At 50.1% G+C, this 25,780-nt stretch overlaps 4 protein-coding genes across 6 annotated transcripts; 2 read left to right on the top strand and 2 right to left on the bottom strand.

The window, feature by feature from the left end:
- Nucleotides 1–114: 114 nt before the first annotated feature.
- Nucleotides 115–7,222, top strand: LOC118508423 (activating signal cointegrator 1 complex subunit 3). Its single transcript, XM_036048192.1, has 7 exons — nt 115–242; nt 309–576; nt 641–5,862; nt 5,939–6,107; nt 6,212–6,378; nt 6,451–6,905; nt 6,983–7,222. The coding sequence occupies exons 1-7, from the start codon at nt 115–117 to the stop codon at nt 7,129–7,131; spliced, it is 6,558 nt and encodes a 2,185-aa protein (XP_035904085.1). The 3' UTR covers nt 7,132–7,222.
- Nucleotides 7,223–7,311: 89 nt separating this feature from the next.
- On the bottom strand, nt 7,312–14,429 carry LOC118508430 (phosphatidylserine decarboxylase proenzyme, mitochondrial). 2 transcript variants are annotated; one of them, XM_036048209.1, is made up of 8 exons: nt 14,006–14,429; nt 10,448–10,656; nt 10,215–10,357; nt 9,977–10,134; nt 9,260–9,401; nt 8,856–9,183; nt 8,217–8,427; nt 7,323–8,148 (listed from the first exon to the last, which is right to left on the bottom strand). In XM_036048209.1, the coding sequence occupies exons 1-8, from the start codon at nt 14,032–14,034 to the stop codon at nt 8,004–8,006; spliced, it is 1,365 nt and encodes a 454-aa protein (XP_035904102.1). In that variant the 5' UTR covers nt 14,035–14,429; the 3' UTR covers nt 7,323–8,003. The 2 variants fall into 2 exon arrangements, with proteins under 2 accessions (XP_035904101.1, XP_035904102.1); XM_036048208.1 differs by having other exon boundaries at nt 7,312–8,148; nt 10,215–10,656; nt 14,006–14,421.
- Nucleotides 14,430–15,586: 1,157 nt separating this feature from the next.
- LOC118508427 (facilitated trehalose transporter Tret1-like) lies at nt 15,587–21,875 on the top strand. 2 transcript variants are annotated; one of them, XM_036048204.1, is made up of 6 exons: nt 15,587–15,983; nt 19,312–19,544; nt 19,698–20,002; nt 20,068–20,296; nt 20,386–21,216; nt 21,280–21,875. In XM_036048204.1, exons 2-6 carry the CDS (start codon nt 19,540–19,542, stop codon nt 21,638–21,640), a joined length of 1,731 nt encoding a protein of 576 aa, XP_035904097.1. In that variant the 5' UTR covers nt 15,587–15,983; nt 19,312–19,539; the 3' UTR covers nt 21,641–21,875. The 2 variants fall into 2 exon arrangements, with proteins under 2 accessions (XP_035904097.1, XP_035904096.1); XM_036048203.1 differs by having other exon boundaries at nt 19,306–19,544.
- Nucleotides 21,672–24,985, bottom strand: LOC118508437 (mediator of RNA polymerase II transcription subunit 29). Its single transcript, XM_036048216.1, has 4 exons — nt 24,876–24,985; nt 22,336–23,089; nt 22,183–22,270; nt 21,672–22,099 (listed from the first exon to the last, which is right to left on the bottom strand). The coding sequence occupies exons 2-4, from the start codon at nt 22,755–22,757 to the stop codon at nt 21,893–21,895; spliced, it is 717 nt and encodes a 238-aa protein (XP_035904109.1). The 5' UTR covers nt 22,758–23,089; nt 24,876–24,985; the 3' UTR covers nt 21,672–21,892.
- Nucleotides 24,986–25,780: the final 795 nt, after the last annotated feature.

The raw sequence follows: 25,780 nt of genomic DNA, 5'->3' as shown, positions 1-25,780 counted from the left end.
AGTGGCAGCACAACCTTACCAAGTGCCACATCGGTGCCAAGATATTGGCTCCGTAAGGTAAAAACCATAGGCAGCGTAACGATTGCAACCACCGAAGGCAGGAGCAGTGCAAACATGACGGAACTACCGAGACTCTCGCGAGCTATGCGGGCCAACACGGACCTGGACATGCAACGAAATCTTATCCTCGAACCCAAAGAACGAGCCGCCATACAGCTGTTCCGCAAGAAGGCAGTCACTAGGTAGGATACGATGCGGCAAAGAGTACAGCGTCGGGTCTTTAAGTAATCTTTTATCCATCCCCGTAGCGGTGTATCGTGGAAGGAACTGAAACTGTTCATCAATAGCAATGTGGATCCAAAGATTGGCGGTATCTTGTCGAAGCAGTTTCGAGACCTGTGGGAGATGAGCCGCGAGATGGTAGGATCGGAGGAAAATGCCGAACTGGTCGACGAAGCGGCAATACTTGTGCTGCGGTTGTTCCTCGACCAGAAGGTCGTGATGATGAAACACTCGTCCAAGCTGAAGAAAATGTTCGGTCAGGTACCGAATGCTCTCATCAACAAAATGTGTTCGGTATGAAATCGGACTGCAGTGCGCTGACAGGAACCTGGTAATACATTTACTTTCTCCCTTTTAGTTGGTGTACGATGTAAGTGGCAATTTGACGGCGCAATGTCGGGAGTACCTCGAAGAGAAAGAGATAAGCGAAAATGGTCACGCGGAGGAATGCTGGGGCGATGATATAGAGTGCAATTTGTCTCTGGACCGGAAGGAACACGACCACAGCAAACTGATGGATCTTTCTCCCACAAATCCACTGGACAGCCAGGTGGCGCAAAGCTTTACGATGAATTACGACGCTATTCAAAAGACTGCCGAGCCCGTAGCGGGCTCCTCCGGTACCTCCTCCGCTGCGAAGCACCAGCCGGAAAGGTACACACGCAGCTGGCTTTCCCAGCAAGTTCCACCCGACCTGGTGGACAACTTAATGGAGCTGCTCAAGTCGGCCAAAACAAACGACGAGCTGCAGATGGATTTGTTTGACTTTCTCGGCGTGGAGTATCTGGAGGTGATATCGGAAATGCTTCAGAATCGCAAACATCTTATCGAATCAGTGAAAGCGTTGAAGCAGATCAAAGTGATGAAGAAGATACAGCAAAACCTGGAAGCAATGCAACACGCGCCGGCCTACCTGATGCCCGTAACGATACAAACGGAATCACAGAAGCAGATGCGCAAGCAGGTGAACAAAGAGCAGAAGAAGCTAAAAAAGTTCCTCAACGAAACGGCCGCCGTCGAAAAGGGCGATTGCGTGGAGGTGGATCCAGTGCAGCTGCGCTTGAACTACCAGAAAAGCTTGATGCTTGCGGCACAGATGCCGCAGATGATGATGGAAAAGATTAAAGCCCGGGGGGGCGTACTGCCCATCTCGAAACCACCCACCAAGCCGGTGAAGTATCCGAACGTGTACGACTCGTACAGTGAAGCGCGCCAACACGTCGGATTCCTCGCGGGCAACAAGATAGTGCTGCCAGAAAATGTGGAACGAACGGATAACAAGCTGTTCGAGGAGGTGAAAATTCCTGCCACCGATCCGCCACCGCTCTCGATCGGCAACAATCGGATCAAGATAAGCTCGTTGGATGAAATCGGACAAATCGCGTTCAAGGGATGTGAAGAGCTGAACCGCATACAGAGTGTCGTGTACTCGGCAGCGTACAACAGCAACGAGAACCTGCTCGTATGTGCACCAACCGGAGCGGGTAAAACCAACGTGGCCATGTTAACGATCGTGTACACGATAAGACAGTTCGTCGATCAGGGCGTGATTCATCGCGATCAGTTCAAGATCGTGTATGTGGCCCCGATGAAGGCACTGGCGGCTGAAATGACGAGCAATTTCGGCCGGCGGCTGCAACCGTTGGGTATTTCGGTGCGAGAACTCACCGGAGACATGCAGCTAACAAAGGCCGAGCTGCAGCAAACACAAATGATCGTTACGACGCCGGAAAAGTGGGACGTCGTGACACGGAAAGGTGCCGGCGATGTTGCTTTCATCAGCTTGGTGAAGCTGCTCATCATCGACGAAGTTCATCTGCTGCACGGCGAGCGAGGACCGGTGGTGGAGGCGCTCGTGGCCCGCACGCTCCGGTTGGTGGAATCGTCCCAGAGCATGATTCGAATCGTGGGCCTGTCGGCTACGCTGCCCAACTACATAGACGTTGCACGGTTTCTGCGCGTAAATCCAATGATTGGGCTGTTCTTCTTCGACTCTCGCTTCCGGCCGGTGCCGCTGAGCACGAACTTTGTGGGCGTGAAAGCGTTGAACGCGCTGAAACAGCTGTCGGACATGGACATGATTTGCTACGAGCGTTGCATCGATATGGTTCGTCAGGGACACCAGGTGATGGTGTTTGTGCATGCCCGCAATGCTACGGTACGGACGGCCACCTTGATCAAGGATCTAGCACAGCAAAGGGGTCACATCAATCTGCTCCTGCCGGAAAGCAATCCGGAGTACGGAAGTGCGCTGAAAACTGTCTCCAAAAGTCGCAACAAACAGCTGGTGGATCTGTTCCAGAATGGATTGGCGATGCACCATGCCGGCATGCTGCGGCAGGATAGAAATTTGGTGGAGAAGTACTTCGCGGACGGGATGATAAAGGTGTTGGTGTGTACGGCAACGCTCGCTTGGGGCGTTAACTTGCCAGCGCACGCCGTAATTATCAAGGGTACGGAAATCTACGACTCGAAGCACGGCACCTTTGTGGATCTGGGCATATTGGATGTGCTGCAGATATTTGGCCGTGCCGGACGGCCACAGTACGACAAGAGTGGCGTTGGTACGATCATCACCACGCACGACAAGCTGAACCACTACCTGTCGCTGTTGACCAATCAGTTCCCGATCGAGTCAAACTTCATCCAGTGCTTGGCGGACAACTTGAATGCCGAGGTGACGCTCGGCACCATCAGCAACGTGGACGAAGCGATCGTGTGGCTAAGCTACACGTATCTGTTCGTGCGTATGCGAATGAACCCGCAGTGCTACGGGCTGAGCTACGACGATCTGCGGGAAGACCCATCGCTTGAACGGAAGCGCCGGCAGCTGATCCACACCGCGGCGATGGCACTGGACAAAGCGCGAATGGTTCGGTACAACGACCGCACCGGCGATTTGAACGTAACGGATCTTGGTCGCACGGCGTCCCATTTCTACATCAAGTACGACACGGTGGAAGTGTTCAACGAGATGCTGAAACCGATCATGACCGACGCGGACATTTTGCAGATGATGGCAAACGCGCACGAGTTCCAGCAGCTGAAGGTGCGCGACGACGAGATGGACGAGCTGGACGAGCTGACACAGATCTGCTGCGAAGTGCCGGTCCGCGGTGGAAGTGAGAACATCCACGGCAAGGTGAACATCCTCATGCAGACGTACCTGTCGAAGGGGATGGTGCGTTCGTTCTCGCTCATGTCTGACATGTCGTACATTACGCAAAACGCGGTCCGAATCGCGCGAGCGCTCTTCACGATGGTTTTACGGGCAAACAATCCGATCCTTGCGGGCAGGATGCTTAATGTGAGCAAAATGTTCGAGAAGCAGATGTGGGAATCGCAGACGCCGATGTACCAGTTCCACCTGCTTCCGTTGGACGTGGTGGACAAGATCGAGAAGCGGGGGCTGAGTGTAAACGCGCTGCGCGATATGGAGGAAAAGGAGATCGGAGACTTTCTGAGGAACCATCGGTATGCGAAGATAGTGAAACGGTGCGCGGAAGAGTTTCCGATGCTCGAAATTGAAGCGACGCTGCAGCCGATTACGCGTACGGTCCTGCGCATCAGAGTGTTTATAAGGGCTTCGTTCCGGTGGAACGATCGCGTGCACGGAAAGACGGCGGAATCGTTCTGGATATGGATTGAGGATCCGGAGAGCAACTACATCTATCACTCGGAGTATTTCCAAATCACGAAACGGCAAACGATGCGTCAGGAGGAGCAGGAACTGATCATGACTATTCCGCTGAAGGATCCTCTGCCTCCACAGTACTACATCCGCGTTGCAAGCGACACTTGGTTGGGCAGTAACAATCTGGTTCCGCTGTCCTTCAAGCATCTCATTCTTCCGGAGGTGCATCCCCCACACACGGAGCTGCTGCCACTGCAGCCTCTCCCGGTGACGGTGCTGAACAATCGGAAGTACGAATCACTGTACAGCTTCACCCATTACAACCCCATTCAGACGCAAATCTTCCACTGTCTGTACCACACGGACAACAACGTCCTGCTCGGCGCGCCTACCGGGTCCGGTAAAACGATCGCCGCGGAAATGGCAATGTTTCGCGTCTTTCGGCTACTCCCAACGGGCAAAGTGGTGTACATTGCACCTTTGAAGGCGCTCGTGAAGGAGCGAATGGACGATTGGAAAGTGCGGATCGAGCAGAAGCTGGGCAAAAAGGTGGTCGAGCTTACCGGTGACGTTACGCCGGACGTTCGAGCGATCAAGGAATCGTCCGTTATCGTTACTACGCCGGAGAAATGGGACGGCATCAGTCGATCGTGGCAGACGCGTGATTATGTACGCGACGTTGCGCTGATCGTGATCGACGAGATTCATCTTCTCGGTGAAGATCGTGGCCCAGTGTTGGAGGTGATCGTGTCTCGTATGAACTTCATTTCTTCGCACACCGAACGCACGGTGCGGATTGTTGGGCTCTCGACGGCGCTAGCGAATGCGCGCGATTTGGCCAACTGGCTCGGAATAGATGCGATGGGACTGTACAACTTTAAACCATCCGTCCGACCGGTACCACTGTCCGTGCACATACAGGGCTTCCCGGGAAGGCATTACTGTCCGCGCATGGCCACGATGAATCGACCCGCGTTCCAGGCTATTCGGCAATATTCACCCTGCACGCCGGCACTCATATTCGTGGCTTCTCGTCGACAGACGCGTCTAACGGCGCTGGACCTGATCACGTTCCTTGCGAGCGAAGACAACTCCAAACAGTTCCTGCACACGTCCGAAGAAGAGATGGAGCAGATTCTGCAGAACGTGCGCGACAGTAACCTGCGGCTGACGCTAGCGTTCGGTATCGGTATGCATCATGCTGGACTGCACGAGCGCGACCGGAAAACGGCCGAGGAGCTGTTTCTGAATCGAAAGATTCAAATCCTTATTGCCACGGCCACACTCGCGTGGGGTGTTAACCTTCCTGCACATCTCGTAATCATCAAGGGCACGGAGTATTACGATGGAAAGCTGAAACGGTACGTCGACATGCCCATCACGGATGTGTTGCAGATGATGGGACGCGCGGGTCGTCCCCAGTTCGGCAACGAGGGTATTGCGTGTGTGTACGTGCAGGATGCGAGAAAGAATTTTTACAAAAAGTTCCTTTACGACCCATTCCCCGTGGAGTCGAGTCTGCTGGCCGTGTTGCCGGATCACGTCAATGCGGAAATCGTTTCCGGAACGCTACGGACCAAGCAGAGCATCCTGGACTATCTGACCTGGACGTACTTCTATCGCCGGTTACTTCGCAACCCCACCTACTACGGGCTGGAGACCACGGAAATGGACAATGTAAACTACTTCCTGTCGGAGTTGATCGAAACCGTGCTCGACAAGCTGGTGCGGGCCGGTTGTGTGATGGTGGAGGAAGACAACCGATCACTGGTCGCGACCTCGATGGGTCGCATCTCTTCGTACTACTATCTATCGCACATCACCATGCGTCACTTTGCCGATACGCTGCGACACGACATGAGCATGGAGGAGCTGCTGCGAGCGATGGCAGATGCGGCCGAATTTGAGGAGCATCCCGTCCGTCACAATGAAGATTTGTACAACGCGTACGTTTACCGCCATTTGGTGCATTTTCGCGAAGGTGATAACTGATTGGAATGCTTCTCTCTTCTTTCCTTGTAGCGATTTGGCCAAACTATGCCCACTGAAGGTGGATCCATTATCAGTGGACAATCCGCACACGAAAGTGTTCCTGCTGTTACAGGCGCACTTATCGCGGCTCCCCCTACCAAACTCTGATTACGGCACCGACACGAAATCGGTGCTCGATCAATCAATACGTATTCTTCAGGTATGCATCATCCGTTCGTTGTTCGCACACGCACACCACTACTCGAATTTATCGCCAAGTATGGTGATGATGATTGCACTTCCGTTCTTCTCGCCGATTTCTAGGCCATGGTCGATATATGCGCGGAAAGGGGTTGGCTTGCAACCACGCTACGAGTACAGCAACTGATGCAGTGCATAGTCCAAGCGCGCTGGCTAGACGATCCCGTTGCCATGACACTCCCCAACGTGGAAGCGTACAATGTGGCTATCTTCAATCAGATAAAAACAGAGTGAGTCGAGCCCTGGATACGGCTACCGCACGCGATGGAGGATTACAGGAATTTCCTATCTCTTCATTGCAGCTTACCATTCCTGACACTTCCGGCGTTGAAAGAAAAGTGCAACCGGAAGTACGAAAATCTCGCCGCACCGCTAAGGCAGGAATTTGAGGAACCGGAAATAGAGCAGATTTACAAGGTGATAAGCGAACTGCCCTCACTCAACGTGCAGATATCGGTGCGCGGACCGTACGGCAAGGACGGCGATGTGGATCGGTCCGTGCAGCAACCGATGAACCGCGACCAGTGGATGGAGCTGTATGCCGATCAGGAGTATGTGATTTGCGTACAGCTGATAAGACTAGGCTCGTTCGATACGCTCAACATCCACTGTCCCAAGTTCCCGAAGGGTAAGGACGAAGGATGGTTCCTAACGCTAGGCCACCAAGCGGAGGGCGAAGTGATAGCTCTCAAGCGGTGCGTGTACCGCAGCAATCGTAGTACGCATCAGTTGTGCTTTTATGCTCCATCACGCGTTGGTAAGTTTGAAGGGTGCTTAGCCCTCCTGTCGGAAGCTAACGATTGCTTGGTTTTCCTTTTTGCCCCCCGCACACAGGACGTTGCATATACACGGTGTACCTGCTTTCCGATGGTTACATAGGGCTGGACCAACAATACAACATACAGTTCGACGTGGTGCCTCCTCCGGCAGGAGACAAAGATGGAGCGCAACAGGTGTTTGGTAAAGGTGAAGGATTCTGGTAAGCAGCTGTGTGATCGCACCGAAACCGTGCTCTTCAAGTCAAGTCAAGAGGGCTAAAAACTAAAAGGAAAAATACAGGCGGCCGAAGAAAACGACATCAACATTCTTCTTGGGAGAATCTCAATTTACGTAATGGGAAAGAAAAGGAGACACGCAACAGAACAGCGGACGAGCGCGAAAGGTAATTTTAACATAAAAATATATTCTCCAAATGAACCACTTCGGCAGGAACAATTCGTTTTGCTAACATGTCTTTTTCACGGTCATTCACAAATCACCTACGCACAAGGTTCGCCTCCGCATCCTTTGGTAATTATTGAGGTCAACAATGAGGAGGTTGGGACCCTTTTTTTACAACTGGTTAGGTCATGTATACGCGTGTGATGGCAACAGCTCGTGTAACAATCAAACGCGGTATTGCTCACGGTACTGCGATCACATCTAAATCACGAGCGTGCAATTTTTTCACCCTTCGAAACACTGCAATGCTGTTGCGCAGCATTCGAAACAATCCAACCGTGTGCAATATGCACTACTCTTACGGTATTTGCCACTAAAACGTACGCATACAGAGGTGTTCCTACTGCTCGGCTAAGGGTAAGCGTCGCTGGTGTGCTGACGGCAGCTAGTTGAACAAATGTCTGTTGCTTACCGATGGATTGCTTCGCGTTTGCACTGGTTTACTTAGCACATATCTAGAATTAACAACCTCCAGCAGCGTTTATGCACGTGCTGCATCACTGTTGTACTTAGACTGTTGGGAAGGGGACACAGATAAACTTTAAAGGAAAGAAATGTTAACTTAAGCTATTGCTATCCTGAGACACTACACTGAGACGCTCGCGAGCTGGCTCAAAGTGAACGCTGAATACTTTCACGGATTGGTCACCGGTTCCGGTTCGTCCAAAGATTTGATCGCGCGTTTCACCTCCTCCGGGTCTTCGATCGTTTCTTCCGTACCCTCGAACGTGCCTAACCGCTCGCCGACCTTCACTCGCTGGCCGGGGAATAGATTGAACCTTCAGGAAAGGGAACACAAACGGTTAGTAGCTTGATCACCGCAACGCTAGTGAATTGATGTACTTACTTAAATTCTTTAGGCGCTTCAAAGATTAACACAATGGTGCTTCCCATCCGGAACTGGCCGACTAGCTCACCCTTGTCCAGGTACTTATCGTCGGGCATCTCCAGCTCATCGTACTCCTTCTTTTTGTGGCTACCGCAGGCTAATCCTACCCATTTGTTGGTTTTCAGCTTCTCGTCCATGAAAATCTCCACCGAACCGACATTGGTTGCTCCTGAAACGGAAACGGCAAGCCGCAGTGCGTTAGTCAGCGAAACCATCCCACGACCCGGATCTTCGACTTCTCACACCATGCTACCCGTGACCGAACCCGAACCAGTTTCGACTGCTGCTTATCACTGCTTCATTCATGGTTCGTAAGGAACCGTCGATCGCACGATCGTACGATGGAAAAGATCTCCCGAAAGAAAGCAAAAAAAAAACTCCCGGATCCCGGTAAGTCGAACCAACTGATAGCGAATTACAGCATCGTACGGTAGTGAAGCTCCTTATCACCTTCTTTCTTACACCTCCACGCGAGGTCTCGCCGAACGTCGGGCGATAAGGAAACCTCGGGAGCTAATTGCAGCTAAGGTCAGTAGAAGTTAAGATCCGGTTGACCCGCTGTCACCCAAGCAGGACACACTTTTTTCCCACACTTACCCACGGCGGTGTAGCTGAAGAACCCGTGCCTCCACTTGCCAATGTAGACGGCTCTTTCGTTGAGGCAAAACAGCCCCGGAATCCAGCCGGCAATCTTCGGACTGACCGACAGCAGCTCCCCGGAAAAGTGTCTCCGCAGTTCCGGTTTCCATAGCGTTGGCGAATGGAAGCGATGGTAGTCTCCCGGTGCCAGGTAGATGACGCACTGATACAGTACACTGTCGGGCGAGGCCCCTTTCTTCACCTTTTCCACCATCTCTGGGGCGTCCTTTTTCGTCCACGTCGGTGGCCCTAGGAAGGCTTCCAAGCTGTAGGACACTCCCTTTACCTGTGCAGCAAGCAAGCATGGCAATTGGTTGGATTAGGATTGGTAATGATTGGATTGTTGGAATTGCGGAACGCACCTGCTCGATTTGATTTGAGTTCGCGGCACCAAAGTGAAGAATTCGTCCATCACAGGGTGACACAAAGCTGGTCTTGGGGTCAATAGGCCGGGCATCTTCTTTGAGTGGGCGCGTGAAAAACTCCCCTAAGCTTCGGTACTCTCTGTGTGTGTGACGGAATGGTGGATTGGTAAGGGAAAAGATTAGCATATATGGCTTTGAAAATGAAAATACTTATAAATAGTTGTAGTAGAGTTTAGATACTAGTAAAAAGCACCACTTGCAAGTTGGGAAAAAGACGCAAAAGCATTGATTAAAGACTGATCGCAATAGAAGATCGGTAAAAGCCGAGAGAAACTGCACGTAAAGAACATAAGGGGTTTAAAGCACATTAGAGAGCATTGAAAAGCATTAGGAGAACGGAAGACCTCCACCAACAACCAACAAAAACGTTCCCCAACACACACACACACCAACACACGACAAAGGAAATGAAACGCAGAGAGGATTCATTCCAACGGTCTTTGGCAGACTGAACGCCAAGAATGATAGAAATTGTTGCTTTTTTTATCAAAAACAGAAGAAAACACACATTACCTTCCTTTTTCTCTAAACTTTCGTAACATTACTTTGTCTGTAAGTTGTACTAAACAACGATGATTGGGAACAACAGCGGCATTTTGGGACACACTGTACCGTAACAAGACGCAATCTTCCGCTCGTTGCGATCGTACTTACTTGAAGTTATCGGCCGCGGCTTCCTCCATCTTCACGCCGAACGTGGTCGAGTAAAGGCCGTAGATCATGGGACGCACCGGTTTTGGAACCTTTCGGTCGGCCATCCAGCCCCAGCAACGGCTCATGAGTCGCAGTGGAAGCGAGCAGTACATTTTTGCCTACGGAGCGAGCAGTCAGATGGTAAAGGACCTGGGGCCGGAGAAGAGGAGCTGTGTCTTGGTCTCGGCGATCAACTTACCTGCCATTTCGCGGCGGTTCGCGGTAGGCCCTTCTTATCGAGGTCTCGATTGTGAAGGTGCCACTTTGCTGCCACCACCATACAGATACCGATGGGAGTCCAACGAAGAAATACACCGCGCCAAGTCAGCCAACCGCCGGCCGCTAGTAACCACCAATCCAAAACCGATAATATAGTCCAACCTGCACCGGCCTTCCAACTCCACTTTCTGTAAACTTTGCTACGGGATTTACCTGTCGTCGACTGATGGTGGAACTGCTGCTGGTGTTGCTGGTGGTGGTGGTGCTGGTGATGATGCTGGTGTTGGTGTTGGTGACTTGTGGGGGATGCGTTCGGCTGCTGCTGAAGCTGTCTACTGCTACCATATATTGACCGCTGCACAATAGTCCATCGCGCAGACCACTGTCTGGGGTTCGGTTTCAAGTTGACCGCCTTCGAGAACCTGGCGAGCGCGCAAAGAAACCAAGACACAGCGAAACAAAGGTTTAGAATGAGGGTCCTCCGGTAGGCAAGGATCGCCATTTTCTGCATCTTTCGCCGCCGGCCAGGGTGGGACTGTGATGCGTTTGGCTTGGTTTCGGCACGTTCTCAACTACACGCCCCCAGAAACAACGAGCACGCCTCTGCTGCCTGGTGAGGAACGTGGACTCACTCACTCGGATCAGACCATCCCCAATGACCTTCCCTGTCCTGGTGATCTGCCTGCCTGCCGAGGGATCTCGCGTCTCTCAATTGGTTAATTTAATATCATGCATAACGATTGGCAAGATATACACACACAGACACACAAACACACACACGCGAAGTCAGTTATGATCTGATGTTGCGAGTTGTACGCGAAAATCTAATCAAATCCACACAACGCTCGCACTGTCCCGCAACTGTGTACCAGCGCTGGCACTGAAGTTTTCAGCACATGAAGCTACTCAACAAGTCCATCGCGCGACGTACGCCCGAGGACTGGTCGTCAGACAGCGCGAATTACGAGACCCTCCCAACCAACCCAACGACCTAGGGACAAAAATAAAATCGCACCTGGAAGCCTGCCACCGTGCACATGGACGCCACAAGCGACCCACAGTATCACGTGTTGCTACTATCGTTTGAGTCCCCAAAGTCAGTCCATCCGGCGTGGCGTGCCCGACAGTGACGTTACTTCTACGTGGACGACCAATCTGCACGTGCTTCTAGTCATGCTCCGGACGGTTTACTGTTCTCTTCCCCATCCCGGGTGACCCTGGGCGGCCTCTGTATGCACTTGCACTTGGTGCGAAAATACACAGGGGAAGTACTGGCCCCAACAGCAGCAGCAGCAGCAGTAGTAGCAGTAGGTGGAGAGCACATTTTATCGATTTTTGTCCCAAAGAGAGAAGTGGTTTTATGAAGCGGCGCGAGCGTTTGAGCTTTTTGTTTGGGAACAACAAGCTGCCCTAGTGGGGCTTCCGACCCAACACGTCACGATCCTTATCTTCCACGACGAAGCAAACTTTCCCGAAGTTCAATATCGCAAAGGGTGATGATAACGAGACCGTCGTAGGCACCGTACCGGCTGGTTTAATTGAGGAAAAAAAGGACTTTTGCTGCCTACAGATGTTGCTGATGTGGGATCATTTTCGGATCAGACGCGTCTCGGATCAGACAAATATTCACCGAGCGCAAACCACTGGCCGAAAGAGGCTTCCAAATGTCACCAACCCTCTCGCTACTCACTGTGTAAACAAATTGCACAACTTCCGGTGCCACTGCTAATTTGGCAAAACAGAACGGACTCGGCGTGTTTAGCCCAAAAGCAGCAACCTTCACGAATGGCGACAATCAATCAACTGTTCCCACGGCGGAAATGGTAAGTGGTTAAATTTTTGGCGATATTAGCGCACCTTATCTACCCCACCGGCCAGCCAAAGCGGGTTATAAAGCAGGTCCTGTCATCCCCGGCGGCCCCGAAATCATCATCCCCAAGTTCCCTTTTATCGCGATCCAGATATCGGTCGTGACTAATCGGCACGACGATAGTGGATTTTCACCGATACGGATACGGTGGCACCTGTTGTAACTGGCCGTGTTGGAACAATAACAGGGCCAGAAAGAAGCAGTTCTAGTGTCGGAAGGAATTGTAAATTCGCACCGAAAGCGGAATACTCCGAATTCGTGGGAATTCGCTGCAAGCCCCCATGCTTCAGGCAGTTATGTTCCGAACGCCTTTTTTTTTTTGGAACTAGTGTGTGTTGACATTAAGTCATCGACAGGGGCGAAGGGTTAAGATAATATTTTATTGTTTCCTGCGATAGCACACCAACCAAGCCTTAGTGATGATAATGACACAAGAGAAGCAAAACCATATGTGCAAAAGGGCCATACCTGTAAGGGTGAAATCGAACGCTCACATAAAGATAAAATGGAGCTTGGAAGCACTTCCTGTTATCAAGCGAAACATCAGAACAGCTTGATCGCTGTTGTGGTCCACATCTTTAGGTATTTACTTTCCACAAAGCAATTGCACTTACACACCTTCTTTCTGTTTTATGGTGGCGACGATTCCTCATTTTTCATGCAATTCTTATTTTGCAGGCATTACAACCACCGCTGGTTTGCTTGACATGATTGAATCGTACTTGGAACGGGGAAACATTGCAGTTGGGATTCGATCCTGGTCCTTCTGTGTAATCATTCGGGACTAGCATTCGTTTTCATTAATCACCGAATTGCTCCAGCCATGTTCTTCATTATCACTTGCGTTTCTTTGCTCGAAATATGCCTCAAACGCAGATATGTTCAGGCCTTAAAGCTTGCCGCAAATTTTGAACCAAACATGCCTAACAAAAATAAAATAAATCGTCCGTTGATTGACCTTGAACTTGAATTATTCGATTGTGAGTAGAAAAGGGCTATAAAACCTTTGCTTTACTTTGAAGCATTCCATAAGTAATATAATAATTAATTTAACATCTCATTCAAAACAATGTAAATAATTGATTTGTTTTTTTCTCTCTCTAATAGCATTTCTAAACACAACGAGTCTGAAGCAGTTTATTGACCCGCGAGACGGAAAGCTATGCTGCGTTACAGCTGATAATGTTTACCGCGGGCAAACCCCGTAACGTAACATACATTCCTACACCGACACACACCGACACCACCACACCACCAAGCGAACCGGTCGCTCCTCAGGTGACCTGCGCTAATCGGTGTGGCTGTGCGCGACCAATCAACACACAAACGCAAACCCTGTCGGCAAGAGCACATGGCTTTGACGCTGCTCGGGACAGGCTCCCGTAGGAGCAGCGAAAGCGCGCTGCCGTTGTTTAAGGCCACGCGGACAGGAAGTTTCTAGATTAGAGCAGATTACGGGCGGGGTGAAAAGATTGTATAATCAATCAGTTTTCCACCGTGTGGTGTGGCCCAACTGTTGGCAAACCTCTGCTCTAATAAGACACACATTGCGGGATGCCGAAAGTTCCACCGAAAAGAGAAAGTTCTTCTGATCAACGTTCTTACGGCGGATGGCGTGAATGCTCTGTGCCGTGTGTCTTTGATCCTTTCTGAACAGCATTTGCGCATGCCATCTCGCTCACTCTCGTTCAGAACACAGACGGGTACATATGATCGCCAGAGGAATGAACTCGCGCTCCGATGAAACTCATTCATGCTTCTTTGTTCGTACATCTACATAATGTTGCCACACAGTCCAGCACTAGGTCAATTGTTCTGAACCCCACTTGTTAAAACTGATCTGCATTTGGGGCTTAGAGCCAAAGCGCGTTCAAGGCGGTCATTCTTGTCACGAAACTTACAATCGATATTTGGACGTAAACACCGTCATCGTGAAGAACTTTTCTTGTCTACCGCTGCGGCTGCTGGTACTACTCCAACTCGATCACAATATGCACGCACTTTCTCGCACTGCCACAGGACGATCCTCTCGCGCTCGATCGCACGGAACGATTTGTTGTGTTGTTTGAGCCGCTACTGCTATTTAAACCAGCTCCGTCCGATCGAGTTTGCAGGCGCGCTCTTCTTCAACTGATTTTAACTTCCTCGTACTAAAGTCTGACAATTTCCAACCAACCAGGGGTTTTAGTAAGATGTTAAAATAACGCAATTTCGTTAATAATGCACAGATCGTGTCGCGTTTTGTACAATATTAAACACAAACTAATGTTTTCCGCACAGTGAGAATGTTTTCTTTTCACCCTGTTGCGCTTTGTTTATGTCAGTGGCAGCTGTCAAACATCTCTCACACTGGGAGGTGCATGGGGTCATGCGGGCCGTATTTGAAAGATGTTGAAATATTTCACTAAATTTTTCGAATTGCTCGTTAGGACAATAATTTTAAATAATTTATGCAGAATGTTTTTACTTGTTGATTAAATTGCAAAGGTACACTCTTTTTCGAATTATTATACTTTTCCTCAGAAATTAAAATTATTTCAAAAGTATGCGCAATGTTGAAGAATATGGTCTGAAACAAATTTGACCTTGTTTGATGATGATCATGACACAATTCTTTATCCAATCTCTAATTGTCTAATGGAACTAAATGGCGCAAATTTTCACTAGAAAAGAAGCACTTTACCACGAATGTTTCATTGTCACAAAGTCTACTGGTGAACGACTATGCAGGCAGCCACGTGCGTGGACGGTAGCCATCTTGGGCGCCATCTTTCTTTTTTATAACTCTATTAAATCTTCAAACCGTTACATGACTGCATAATTTTGTATAATCAAAGCATCTGTAGGCATTGTTTCTGTCAGCAGAAGGAGTACTACTTTATCTAACAGCAACGATGCAATTATCAGCTCGTGTTTGTACTGCATCTAATGCAATGCAGCAGAATGATAAGTAGAAGTGAAAAATGTCGTCAAAGCGCATCAGCAGCATCATCTTCGTCATCATCGGGAGATAATCCACAGCCATCGAGCAGCTCAAATGGTCCGGAAGCAACGGGGTACGCACTGATTTCCATTTTCCCCGTTTCCTTTCTTATCAATCGCCATTTGCATCTCCATCCTTCGTGTTTCGGATCTATGCGTTTTCCATTTGTGCAATACGCATAGCGAAAAGGCAATTCCGCTGCATCCGCCGTGTGCAAGGTCGTCGTGAGGCAGTTGCGAAATATCGTTACCGTGTGTTGCTATCTGACCCTTCCAGATGAATCGCCCAGGAAGAGTGCGGGGGTGAGGGAGAGGAACAACGCCGCAAGCTTTTCTTGCCATGCTGCTGCTGCTGCCGGTATTATGCTGCTGACGAGATCGCGTTCACTACCCTCGGATGCTGCTGGTCATCCCTCCTTTGGTCCCTCTCTCTCTCTCCCTTTCGCCCTTATGTCGTCGATCAACGTCGGCCGCAGTACCACGTCGGTCGCAGTGTGTGGCTGATGCCGTTGGAGCATCGGAGTTGCTGTTCAGTTTGAGTTACACCATCGGACGGGTCACACGGTGGCTCACTGGATTTGCTGCTGCTGCTACTGCTGCTGCTGACGCTGGACAGACTACAGGCGCAGATTGATTTCCGAATACTAAACCTTCATCACGCAGAAATACAATTGTGCCAAGTGTGAAAGTAAAAGTGTGCGCAGGACGGAATTCACCGTCTAAAGTGCTACAAAACAACAGAAGGTGTTTTGTTTTTTTGTTTGTTGGGGACACATGTGCCGGGTGGGACTTGCGAAGGGAACTAAGTACGGTGCAAGTGATCGTGCGTGTAGATCGACGAGAAAGTAGCAGTGTGCGCGTGCGTGTGTGTTCAAAAAACGTTCAAGAAGCTTTACGGTTAGTATAAATTTGTTGTGAATGAAATAATTCTCCTTAGGACGTATATTCCGCTAGCGTGTCGGAAGTACGTTGCGTGTAGAAAGCAAACAACAGCCGCCGCGTTGTGCTGTAAGCTCAGCTGATTCTGTTTGTCCAAGCGTGTGGCGGCGACTTGCGACAACTGGTCTGGCGCATGTACCGTTCGTTTTTAATATTCAGTCTATCCCCATCCTCCATTCCTCGGCCGAGAAAGCCTTTCCCGACGATCGTACTTCATTCACCGGCTTGACGCTAACTACCCTCGGAGTAGTAGTGCTTGTGCAGGCAAAGTGCCTGCTCGTCCAACGACACCTACGCGCATCTTCGCACATTGTGCATGCAAAACCTGTCCCCGTGTGGCGATGCCGAGTGTGCCACATATTAGCGCCCTCCCCGCCAGCAGTCCGCCAGTCCGTCTTGCTTTCGCAACCCCCTCCCCCCCGATTACATCCAAAACGTGTTTATGCAACTAATTTCTCCAGATGCGTTCCCTTGGCCCCAGCTGGAGGACGACGGTGGGAGCTTGGTAGTTCGCGATTTGATCTTTCTACACTCTCTATAGCCGGTTTTGATGGGGCCGGTTTGAATTTCGGATCGTTTGTTTTTTGTTTTTGCGTTTGTCCTGCAGATTGTGCCGTTGGAACGGGTTTGATGATGGTCGTCTATAAATATGTGGCCTTTTTTTTTTCGTTGGACTGCAGCCAGTGGCAGACTACTGGCTGGTGGTCGAGCTTGCGGAAATGATGGGTCCGTGTTTATCTCGCCCATGGCTGCAATTAGATGACGCGCTCAAATTGCGATCCAAAAATCGCGTGCCTCTAAAACTCCAGCAAGCCATCAGCACACGCGTTCAAGCATGTAAAATGGGGATTTTGGGGTTTTTTTCTGGCTGTTGTTGTCGTGGTGTGTTTGGTTTGTTTGTTATTGCGATGGGTCGAAAAGAATTCGCCTGATCATGGAGCACCAGGTTGACCTCTGAACGGTGGGGTTAGAGTTGCTGTTTCGGCGAGCGTCAGATCCATCCATCCATCATTCAAGGACATGAAGCAATTTCTAGATAGTTCCGATCTCCTACCAGCAGCTGCCGGATCTACGACCAGAAGTCGGACGGAAGAGGAGAAAAAAAGAAGTGAAAAGGGGGTTAGGTGCTGGAAAGCAGATCTGCAGCATGGGGTAATAACCGATCCGGGCGGGATTAAGCTCGAAATGGACGGAGCCGGTGAAACGAGAAGAAGTATTCAATTTCGCTGCGGTGCTGTGTTGCTGGGAAGCCGCGGATTAACATCGCACCGGTCCGATGATGGATCATGCATGAGTGAGATCGAGTGCTGCGACGTACAACCCACACGAAACCGTGACTTGGGGGCTCCGTCAGCCCGTAAACCCAATCCCCGGCCAGTGCGTTGTTGCTCGTGCGCTCAAGTACGATCGATCGTTTGATAGGCCGTGGGAGCAATGAGTTTCCATGAGTGCGCGAGACGACACACGGCGGTAGTGAATTGATGTGTGTCGCTAGCAATTGTTACATCTTGCTGTTCACCTCCATTCTAACTTTGATTTAGACGACCTGGGCACACCGAGCTCCGCGCGAGGATGGGAGGCAATCGTATCAAGTGTGTCCATTGTGTGTATGGGGACCGAATTACACATCATTTACATTAATCCATTAGACTCCGTCTTCCCGCCGAACCGGTGCGAAGCGCAAATTGAGCTCAAGGGGTCGTCACTTCCCGAAAATGGCGTTCATCACTCGAGCGAAAGATCGCGAGGATTAGCCTTGACTCGGGGACCTGTTCCTCTCCATCTATCGCTCCGTGAGCTTAACGTCAGTGTCCCCTCTAAGTCAAACCGTTTCGTGCCCTCGTCCTATAACTGCCCACATAGACACACGATCACGCTTTGCGATGCGGTAAAAGGGGGCGAAAAGTGATCGTACGAGCCTCCGGGTAAAACGCACTCGATGCATCGTTCTACACAGATAGCTGCCGCCTCATTAGAAACTAATTTATAGGCAAAAACGATTCGAAAACGATCGCAACTTATTACTCTCGACCGTCCTGCCGAGCCACGAGTCATCAGCGCGTTAATCCGGGAGAAAAGTTACCGGCGTTCGTCGTAATGCAATCGTCATCACCATCGATCATCGCTTGTTGTTGTCAAGCGAGAACCTGTCCGTGGTGGGCTGCACGATCGCGTTTGGGCCGGCTGAACCGGCTAGGAAAAGATAGGCTACGATGAAGTTCTACGATGGACAAACAAACCTTGGCAGGCATCAGGGAATTTTTGCTATTTACATTAATACTTGCTCGAGGTGGTTTTATCTTTTACCATCACGACACACGCCGTTCAGCGGGGTTGGGTTTGTGCTTGCTCGGTAGTACTTCAAAAGAAAGTGAAAGGAAATGGACACCGGCAAAAAGCGCCGCGAGGGGAATCGTTGGGTGTTTAAAATACTTCTACCAACACCAAGATCTTTGTCGGAATGCTAATGAGGCACAATTGACGTGCCTTGCTCACAGATAACCTGCAGCACCTGATGCAGTGTCACCTGCTAGTATTTCGATTTTTACGGCCACATTATTCCCCAGTGGCACCGTTTTCTGTTCGAGGGCCACTCGAAACCTTCACGCAAAATTAGTCACACTTCGCGGTGGTGGTGTGCCCTTTGCCCAAACGTGCTCCTCTCTAAACACGTTTGCATCCTTCTCATTCTCACCCGCCGGTGCGCTGCAGTCGGTTCTGATCACTTTCGAAATCAGTGTCGCCATTACGCGCTAAACTCACTGAAATTGCGCTCCAAGCCGAGAGGGCAATGGATTTGGTCAGCTGATCGTGCTCGATCAACGCGCACTTACCGCATTGGGTCAGTCAAAAAAAAAAAAAACGGTCAGCCCGGTTGGGACACGGTGGAATGGATACTGTGGCGGTGGCTGTGTTCTCGCGCTGAATCGCCATTGCATAAATGCGATTCGGTTCCGTCTGTACGCTTTCCCATTCAGGTGGTAAACAATTTGGTCCGAACCGGTTCGATTCAGTTGATGGCGCTGCTCGTAATAAGCAGTAGCTGAAGCAGCAGCTGCGCGCATTCCCAGAAGCCACAAGCAAATCAAAACATGCTGTCAGACATAATCATGCCTGCTCTGCCTCCGGAGGCCGAGATCTCGTGTCCTCCAGCCTTATCAGACACAACAAAAACTCAATCAATGCTAGAACCGATGATGATCGAGCGGCTCTTAACGGGTGGCCTCTTTTTAATCGGTCGCTTTCTTCGCTTCACTCTCTCCTTCGGCTTTATAATAAGGGTTAGCCGAGACCTGACCACAGAGACTACGGTGGACAATGTCAATGGAGTAGCACGGCCCGCAACATTATCAATCCCACTAGACTGCTGCTGCTGCTGCTGCTGCTACTACTAGTACTACGCGAGGATCGTGCCGAGGATCGGTGCTCAACAATTGAATTGTGATATCATTATCTGATCGACGGAAAGCTTCCTCGCTCTCGATCGGGTTTTCCCTGCGCTGGTGCTCCGAGCATGGGGTAAGTGTAGCAACAGCGAAAAATCCTACCCACAAGTCATCTCCTTATCTAAAACACTGACTTCCGTTCGAAATTCTCAATCGAAACATTGTCACGGCACGTGTGCCCGCGTACTTCCTTTGACGGCGTTCTTTTTTTTTTTTTGTTCTTCAGCAAAACGGCTTACACCATTAACGGGTCGGCCAGCAACGGGTCGGCACGGGGTGAGCAAAAGGTGCGACAAACCGACGAGAAGATGGCACCGCAGCACACCGAGGACGGCAAGGAGCGGCAGGAGGTGAGCACGTTTCGTCGCATCCTACCACAGATATTGGCCAGTACGGCCAAAAACTTCCTGCTGCTTGATCTCGGTATGGCGGTCGCATTTCCGACGATCGTCATTCCGGCCCTGCGAGGCATAAAAAATCGTGCCCCGGACGAGTTCCTGCACTTTACGCCCCAGCAAGCGTCGTGGTTTGGTAAGTGGTTGAGGTTTTGGGTTTTATTGGCGATCCGTTGGGTTAATGCTGCTCCAACTTCGCAGGAAGCATTGCCTACATCTGTCAACCGGTGGGAAGTGTCCTGTCCGGGATCATCCTAGAACCGCTCGGCCGCAAGCGCTCGATGATTCTAGTCAACATTCCGCACATAATCGGATGGTTTATGCTGCACTTTGCCGTATCGCTCGAGGAAATGTACACGGCGGCGATCCTGCTCGGATTGGGCGTCGGGTTTATGGAGGCTCCGATCGTGACCTACGTTGGAGAGATCTGGTGAATATTCTATCCTTTGCTGGACTCTTCCTCTCTCTACTCGCCTCTGTTCCAAAATTGATGAATAATCTCGGCGTTTCTTCCCACAGTCAACCTTCGATCCGCGGAATACTAACATCCTGTGCCGGAGTCGCTGTGATGCTGGGATTCTTCATGGTGTATCTTCTAGGCACCGTTACCACGTGGCGCACAACGGCGGCCATTTGTGCCTCCATTCCCATCGCCACCATGATTGCGATCTGCTTCGTGCCGGAAACTCCGATGTGGCTGCTGTCCAAGAACCGGGCCGACGATGCACTCAAGTCCCTGCAATGGCTGCGTGGCTGGGTATCGCCGAAAGCCGTCGAGCAGGAGTTCCAGGAGATGAAACGCTACAGCCTGCACTCGGCAAAGTGTGCGATCTGCGAGAAAAGTGGAGCCACCACCTGCCAACATCCTCCGCTGACCGAGTGGACCAAGTTGAAGGAACTTACGCGCAAGAGAAACCTGCGCCCATTCGTGCTTGTGATGCTGTTTTTCGTGTTCGGTCAGCTGAGCGGATTGACCGGCATGCGGCCGTATCTGGTGCAGATCTTCCAGGCGTACGGTGTACCGCTGGACGCCAACTGGGCTACCGTTTCGACCGGACTGCTGGGACTGATCGCCAACATTGTGTGCATGGTCAGCATTAAGTTCGTGGGCAAACGAAGGCTCGCCATTACGTCGATGACCGTCACTGCCTTGTCCTGCATTTCTTTGTCGATCTATGCGTTCAACACGTTCCCACCGGGATGGACCTCGTTCGACAACCACCCGGGCACGAGCCACGTCACATCGTTGGGTTACATTCCGATGGTGCTCTTCTTCATGCTGGCATTCTTCACCAGCGTTGGCGTACTGCCCGTGCCCTGGATTTTACTCAGCGAAGTCTTTCCATTCAGGTAAGCGAGATTGTTCACCTGTTTTCCACGACCACGTGCCTCATCCTATTCCGCCGCTTTCAGAAATCGAAGCCTGGCGTGTGGCATTACGGCCGCCCTTCACTATGTCATGTCGTTTGTGACGACGAAAACGTACTTCAACCTCGAGAGTGCCTTCTCACTGCCCGGGGTGATCCTGTTCTACGGCGTTATGGGCCTGATCGGACTCGGCTTTGTGTATTTCTTCCTGCCCGAAACGGAAAAACGAACCCTGGAAGACATCGAGCTGTACTTCTCCGACAACAAGCGCAAACTGACCGACATCTACATTCCACGGCGAAACCGCGACGAAGAAATGGTTGCCGTCGTGTCGAAGCTGGCCGAGAAGCAGGGCATGGAAAAGCAGGGCATCGACAACGCCGTCTTTACGGAGGGCGATAAATAACCGTAAAGAACCTCCTGAGCCTGATACTGTGTTAGCTTTATAAGACTTAATTTTATTTCTTAGACAGTCGTTAAGACGCAAACCGAAAAGAAGTCGGAAATCAGACTGGAATCGTGTGAGGCCACTTCCGTCGTCGCCGCCGCCGCCACCACTCACTCACTCTTCAAGCCCATTTATCTGTGTATGCGTGTGTGAGTGTATGCCATAAAGAACAAATAAACTGTAGATTACTCTCCTTATAGTATTGGTCTATCATTCGCTTGGAGAAATGTTTTGAGCGGCACATATTAGCGTGTCGTGGATGTCTTTGGCGTAACCGATCTGCAGCTTCACCACCTCGAGGTATTGGTTGTAGGTGAGCGCGTTTGTTTCCGCTAGCGGTGGCTGACTCGTGGCAACCGGAATCGGGAGATATTGCTGCGAGGAGGTACACTGCTGCATACAAAGCTTTGCCGTTTTCTAGTGAGGCCGGAATACGAAAGAGAAAAGTTTAGTAAATTAGATGGGTTTCTTTGGGCTTGCCTTTCCTAACTTTTACTCACCAGATTCAGCTCTATTTGATCACAGATCGAGTAAAACTCTTCCAAATGCTTGTCGAATCGGGGCGCATTGTTCAGATCCACTGTTTTGCTGCAGAAGGTAAGGAAAATCGTTAGTATACGTATTCATTTTCTGCAAAATGGTATTTTACTTACGATCCAGCATCCGCCAGTGTGTTCTGCTGAATGAGTTGGGCAGCAGTTTTGATCGTAGTCGACAGGGCATCACGCAACGGACCGACCAACACCTTTACCTTCGAAATGTTGTCCACCTTCTCCGTTTGTTGTGCTTGTTGCTGAGCGGATTGGCTGTGCTGCTGTTGCTGTTGCTGCTGCTGTTGCTGTTGTTGCTGCTGTTGCTGTTGCTGCTGAACCTGCTGTTGCTGGACTTGCTGTTGTTGCTGCTGCTGCTGGACCTGTTGCTGTTGTTGGGCTTGCTGCATTTGCGGAGACTGCATCATCCCGGACGGGACACCGACTCCTCCGGGTCCGGGCATACCAACACCACCGACACCGCCTGGACCGCCGGGAACACCGACACCCTGTTGCTGCATCATCATACCCATTTGGTTCATCATCTTGGAAGGTGTTTCAGCTCACAAAGCGCCAGAAAAGCAGCGAAAATAGCTAAATATTCCAAAAGTTTTGCGGAACCGATGCGGAAAGCTACTGCACTGTTTTGTAAACAAAGCCACGATTAAGACAGTTTGACGTACGGGGAAAATAGAGTATGCAATCTGCTGTTATAAACAGAAAAAGCCTGGGTGAAATATTTCAATTTAAAATGAAATTTCAAGGGCGTCAAACACTTTCACAGCTGGATACTGAAATGTTTGCATTGGTTCGACCAAAATTGAATCCTTCGCATCGAAGTTGGAGTATGATCAACTTTTTTCAGTTCAAAGACAATCTGTTGTAAAAAAAGATATTAAGTTCAAATCAGTGAAAGGGAAAACTAAATTTCTATTAACTTTTGTTGCTCTTTTGTTGCACGTACAACCGAAGCAAAGCGGCACGTGGTCGCTTTGAAAGCAAACGTCCTATTTGTATGTTCGTTTCGGAAGGCAGCTTTTGAGTTATAGAAGAGTGAATATTTTAAACGATATTGTAACGGGTAATAAATCAAACAAAAATTATCTATCATAATTATTCGGACCATACGTTTTGACTTCATTGGTAACGAAAAGAATAGCCTAAGACATCAAAAAGCGAGCAAAAAGCGTTCTATAACGATCCCAACCAGAATAAAAGCTTATGCACGCACCGGTACGTGACCGTGTGTGTAGTTTTTTGATTTCCTTATCAAATTGTTTTCAAACATGCACCCCAAAATCACCCATTAAACCACCAACACCGTTGCCCGCTCATGCATGCTAAATGTCCATCAAATAGATGTTGTCTCATCGTGTCTCGAAAAGAAGGTCAGCGCGGTGTGCCAAAAAATGCGCAACATCACGGTTTCGCCAACCGTCGTCGAACAAATAACGAGCCGTGTTAAAGTGTGATAAAAGTGAGCAATATAATTTCCACCGGCATGGAGCAAAGCACCCAGCGACGCGCGTCAGCTTGTTGCTGCTAATGGCCGCCTTGGGGACGACGATACGTGGTGATGCGCGCGGCCCAGAAGGAATTATCCAGGCCGCGCGTTAATGGAAGGGTTAATTGTTGGTTGCAGCAAACCGCAGTGAGCCGAACCGAATGATAATGGTTGTAGAATGCTTGTAAAGCGCTTTTCACTTGAACTGGGCGTGAAGCTGATCGAAACATTACGCAGAAAACGGGACGTAAGGGGAAACGATTGCGTATTTATTACGCCACTTCGTGGAATTGTTGTAAAATTAGAATGATTTTCCGTAAAATTTCCCTCCAAATACGAATGCAAATGCTATTCTCCTTATAATGTGCCATGAATAGAATTCCTGCTCGCTTGGCGCTATCCTATTTCCGTGGCTCCCATCATGCTACTTGTTGCAGTGGTAAAGAAGGCGTGAAGAAAATAGATGGCAAAAGCAATTGATTTCGTTTTGGGACCCAATGCGGAGCGAAACGCCGCCACACGGGTGCGTTGTTCACTGGGAAACTAGCCCAAAAGTAGATAATTGCGCTATTTATAAACATGGCATGGCGCTATCTCGTCCCTTTTGCGTCAGTGCAGGTGTGTCGCATTGGCGTGTACGCACCAACATCTCAGGTGAGCGACGCTACATACGCACATTTTGCGAAGATACGGTTTTTGTTTCGGATCAAGCAACCTTTGGAGCAAAATGGTGCCTTAAACCCCACAACAGGGGCGTCATCATGTGGCGATAACGATGCGTTCAACTAGTGTTGTTGGTTGTTGATTTGAATTTCAACTTTTGGCCAGGAAAAAAGGATCAGGGCCGAAACAAGAGGTCCACAAAACTGGGTTCCTCCGGGTTCGTCTGCTCGAAACCCCGACTACAAACACACAAAAGGCTTCGATGGCCCGTTTCCAATGCCAACGGGAGCGCAACGGAAAAATTGGGTCAATGTAACGCGTATGCCTTCCTCCACGAGCAGAAGTACGGGGAAGTACATCTGGGCAAAGTCAGATGCCCGTTTACGCTCTGTTCGGTATCTCGCTCTCCTTTACAATCCCATGGCGGTGCCCTATCTCTTTCGCCTGTTGTAACAAATTCTGTGTAGTATACGAACACATTTTACTCATCCCTCACCTGAGCCACGGTCACGTCCTGTGCCGCCTTCCTGGGAAATCGCTCGTCCTCTCCGACACGAGCGCCGCACTCTGGTCGCGGGAGAAAGACACAGCTGGTCGCCGCAACACACTGTGAAGCATCTCATCGTAGTAGGCCTGCGTTTCAGCTTCTCACCTGCTGCCATGGCTGTGTCGGTGTGTGTGCGTTCGCCTGTCAGCGCGACCTTGATCCTGCTCGCTTCGGGCTTCGTCCTGCGCTAACTGTGTTTTGTTCGTCCTAGTCCTCGCAAGCATTGCTGGGTTCGATGGTACGATGGTAGTAACGGTGGCTGTGGTAATGGCGGCTCCGGAACTTCGGGATCTTCTCGGGGAGAGTAACGAATTTTCTAGCATCATCCTGTCGATACAGTGAGGATTGATGGTATTGTGACCTTCCTCCCGGAAAGTCCCAGGGATTCTCTACATCGTGTGCGTGCGTATTGGAGAACACATATTCAAATTGGATGACAGGTGGCTATAATAACAAGCGCGAATGAAGCTGATTGTACGCAACAATCGGGAAATGCTGTTCTTGATTCGCGATTCCGTACAATTCCTCTCTCTCTCTCTCTCTCTCTCTCTCTCCTTCTCTTCCTATAAGGAAAATGGGAATACGGATTCAGCATGTTTTAAAGCAAGTACGGCGTAATGAGGATGATGATTGGAAGTTGTTTTCCGGGTGGACCACCGAGATCGGAACACCTCACATCTCACAGCACGGGCAAGCCATCCTATCTCGGCCAATCACAAAGTAGCATAATCATGTATAAATTAGTTAAATTTTAAACGAATTGCGACCATTGGATATCTCACTGAGGCATCAGTAAATGAGAATGAAATATCGAGGGGACCATCCCAGGGTCATGTCAGCCACGAACGCAAAAG

The sequence above is a fragment of the Anopheles stephensi genome, chromosome 2 (assembly GCF_013141755.1).
Source record: "Anopheles stephensi strain Indian chromosome 2, UCI_ANSTEP_V1.0, whole genome shotgun sequence".
In the NCBI taxonomy this organism is placed as follows: Eukaryota; Metazoa; Arthropoda; class Insecta; order Diptera; family Culicidae; genus Anopheles; species Anopheles stephensi.
The sequence above is the reverse complement of the archived record's forward strand: the minus strand, read 5'-3'. Positions and strand labels throughout refer to the sequence as shown.

Bases quoted from the DNA above. Each gene is read 5' to 3' on its own strand.
- LOC118508423 (XM_036048192.1), top strand. From the start codon at position 115: ATGACGGAACTACCGAGACTCTCGCGAGCTATGCGGGCCAACACGGAC. The intron at 6,108-6,211 runs GTATGCATCATC...GCCGATTTCTAG, and splicing joins AATCAATACGTATTCTTCAG to GCCATGGTCGATATATGCGC. The intron at 6,379-6,450 runs GTGAGTCGAGCC...TCTTCATTGCAG, and splicing joins TTCAATCAGATAAAAACAGA to CTTACCATTCCTGACACTTC.
- LOC118508430 (XM_036048208.1), bottom strand. From the start codon at position 14,034: ATGACGGTGTTTACGTCCAAATATCGATT. The intron at 10,135-10,214 runs GTAAGTTGATCG...CTCGCTCCGTAG, and splicing joins GAACCGCCGCGAAATGGCAG to GCAAAAATGTACTGCTCGCT. The intron at 9,184-9,259 runs GTGCGTTCCGCA...CTTGCTGCACAG, and splicing joins ACTCAAATCAAATCGAGCAG to GTAAAGGGAGTGTCCTACAG.
- LOC118508427 (XM_036048204.1), top strand. The intron at 20,003-20,067 runs GTAAGTGGTTGA...CCAACTTCGCAG, and splicing joins CCAGCAAGCGTCGTGGTTTG to GAAGCATTGCCTACATCTGT. The intron at 20,297-20,385 runs GTGAATATTCTA...TTCTTCCCACAG, and splicing joins ACCTACGTTGGAGAGATCTG to TCAACCTTCGATCCGCGGAA.
- LOC118508437 (XM_036048216.1), bottom strand. From the start codon at position 22,757: ATGATGAACCAAATGGGTATGATGATGCAGCAACAGGGTGTCGGTGTT. The intron at 22,271-22,335 runs GTAAGTAAAATA...TACCTTCTGCAG, and splicing joins ACACTGGCGGATGCTGGATC to CAAAACAGTGGATCTGAACA. The intron at 22,100-22,182 runs GTGAGTAAAAGT...CGGCCTCACTAG, and splicing joins ATCAAATAGAGCTGAATCTG to AAAACGGCAAAGCTTTGTAT.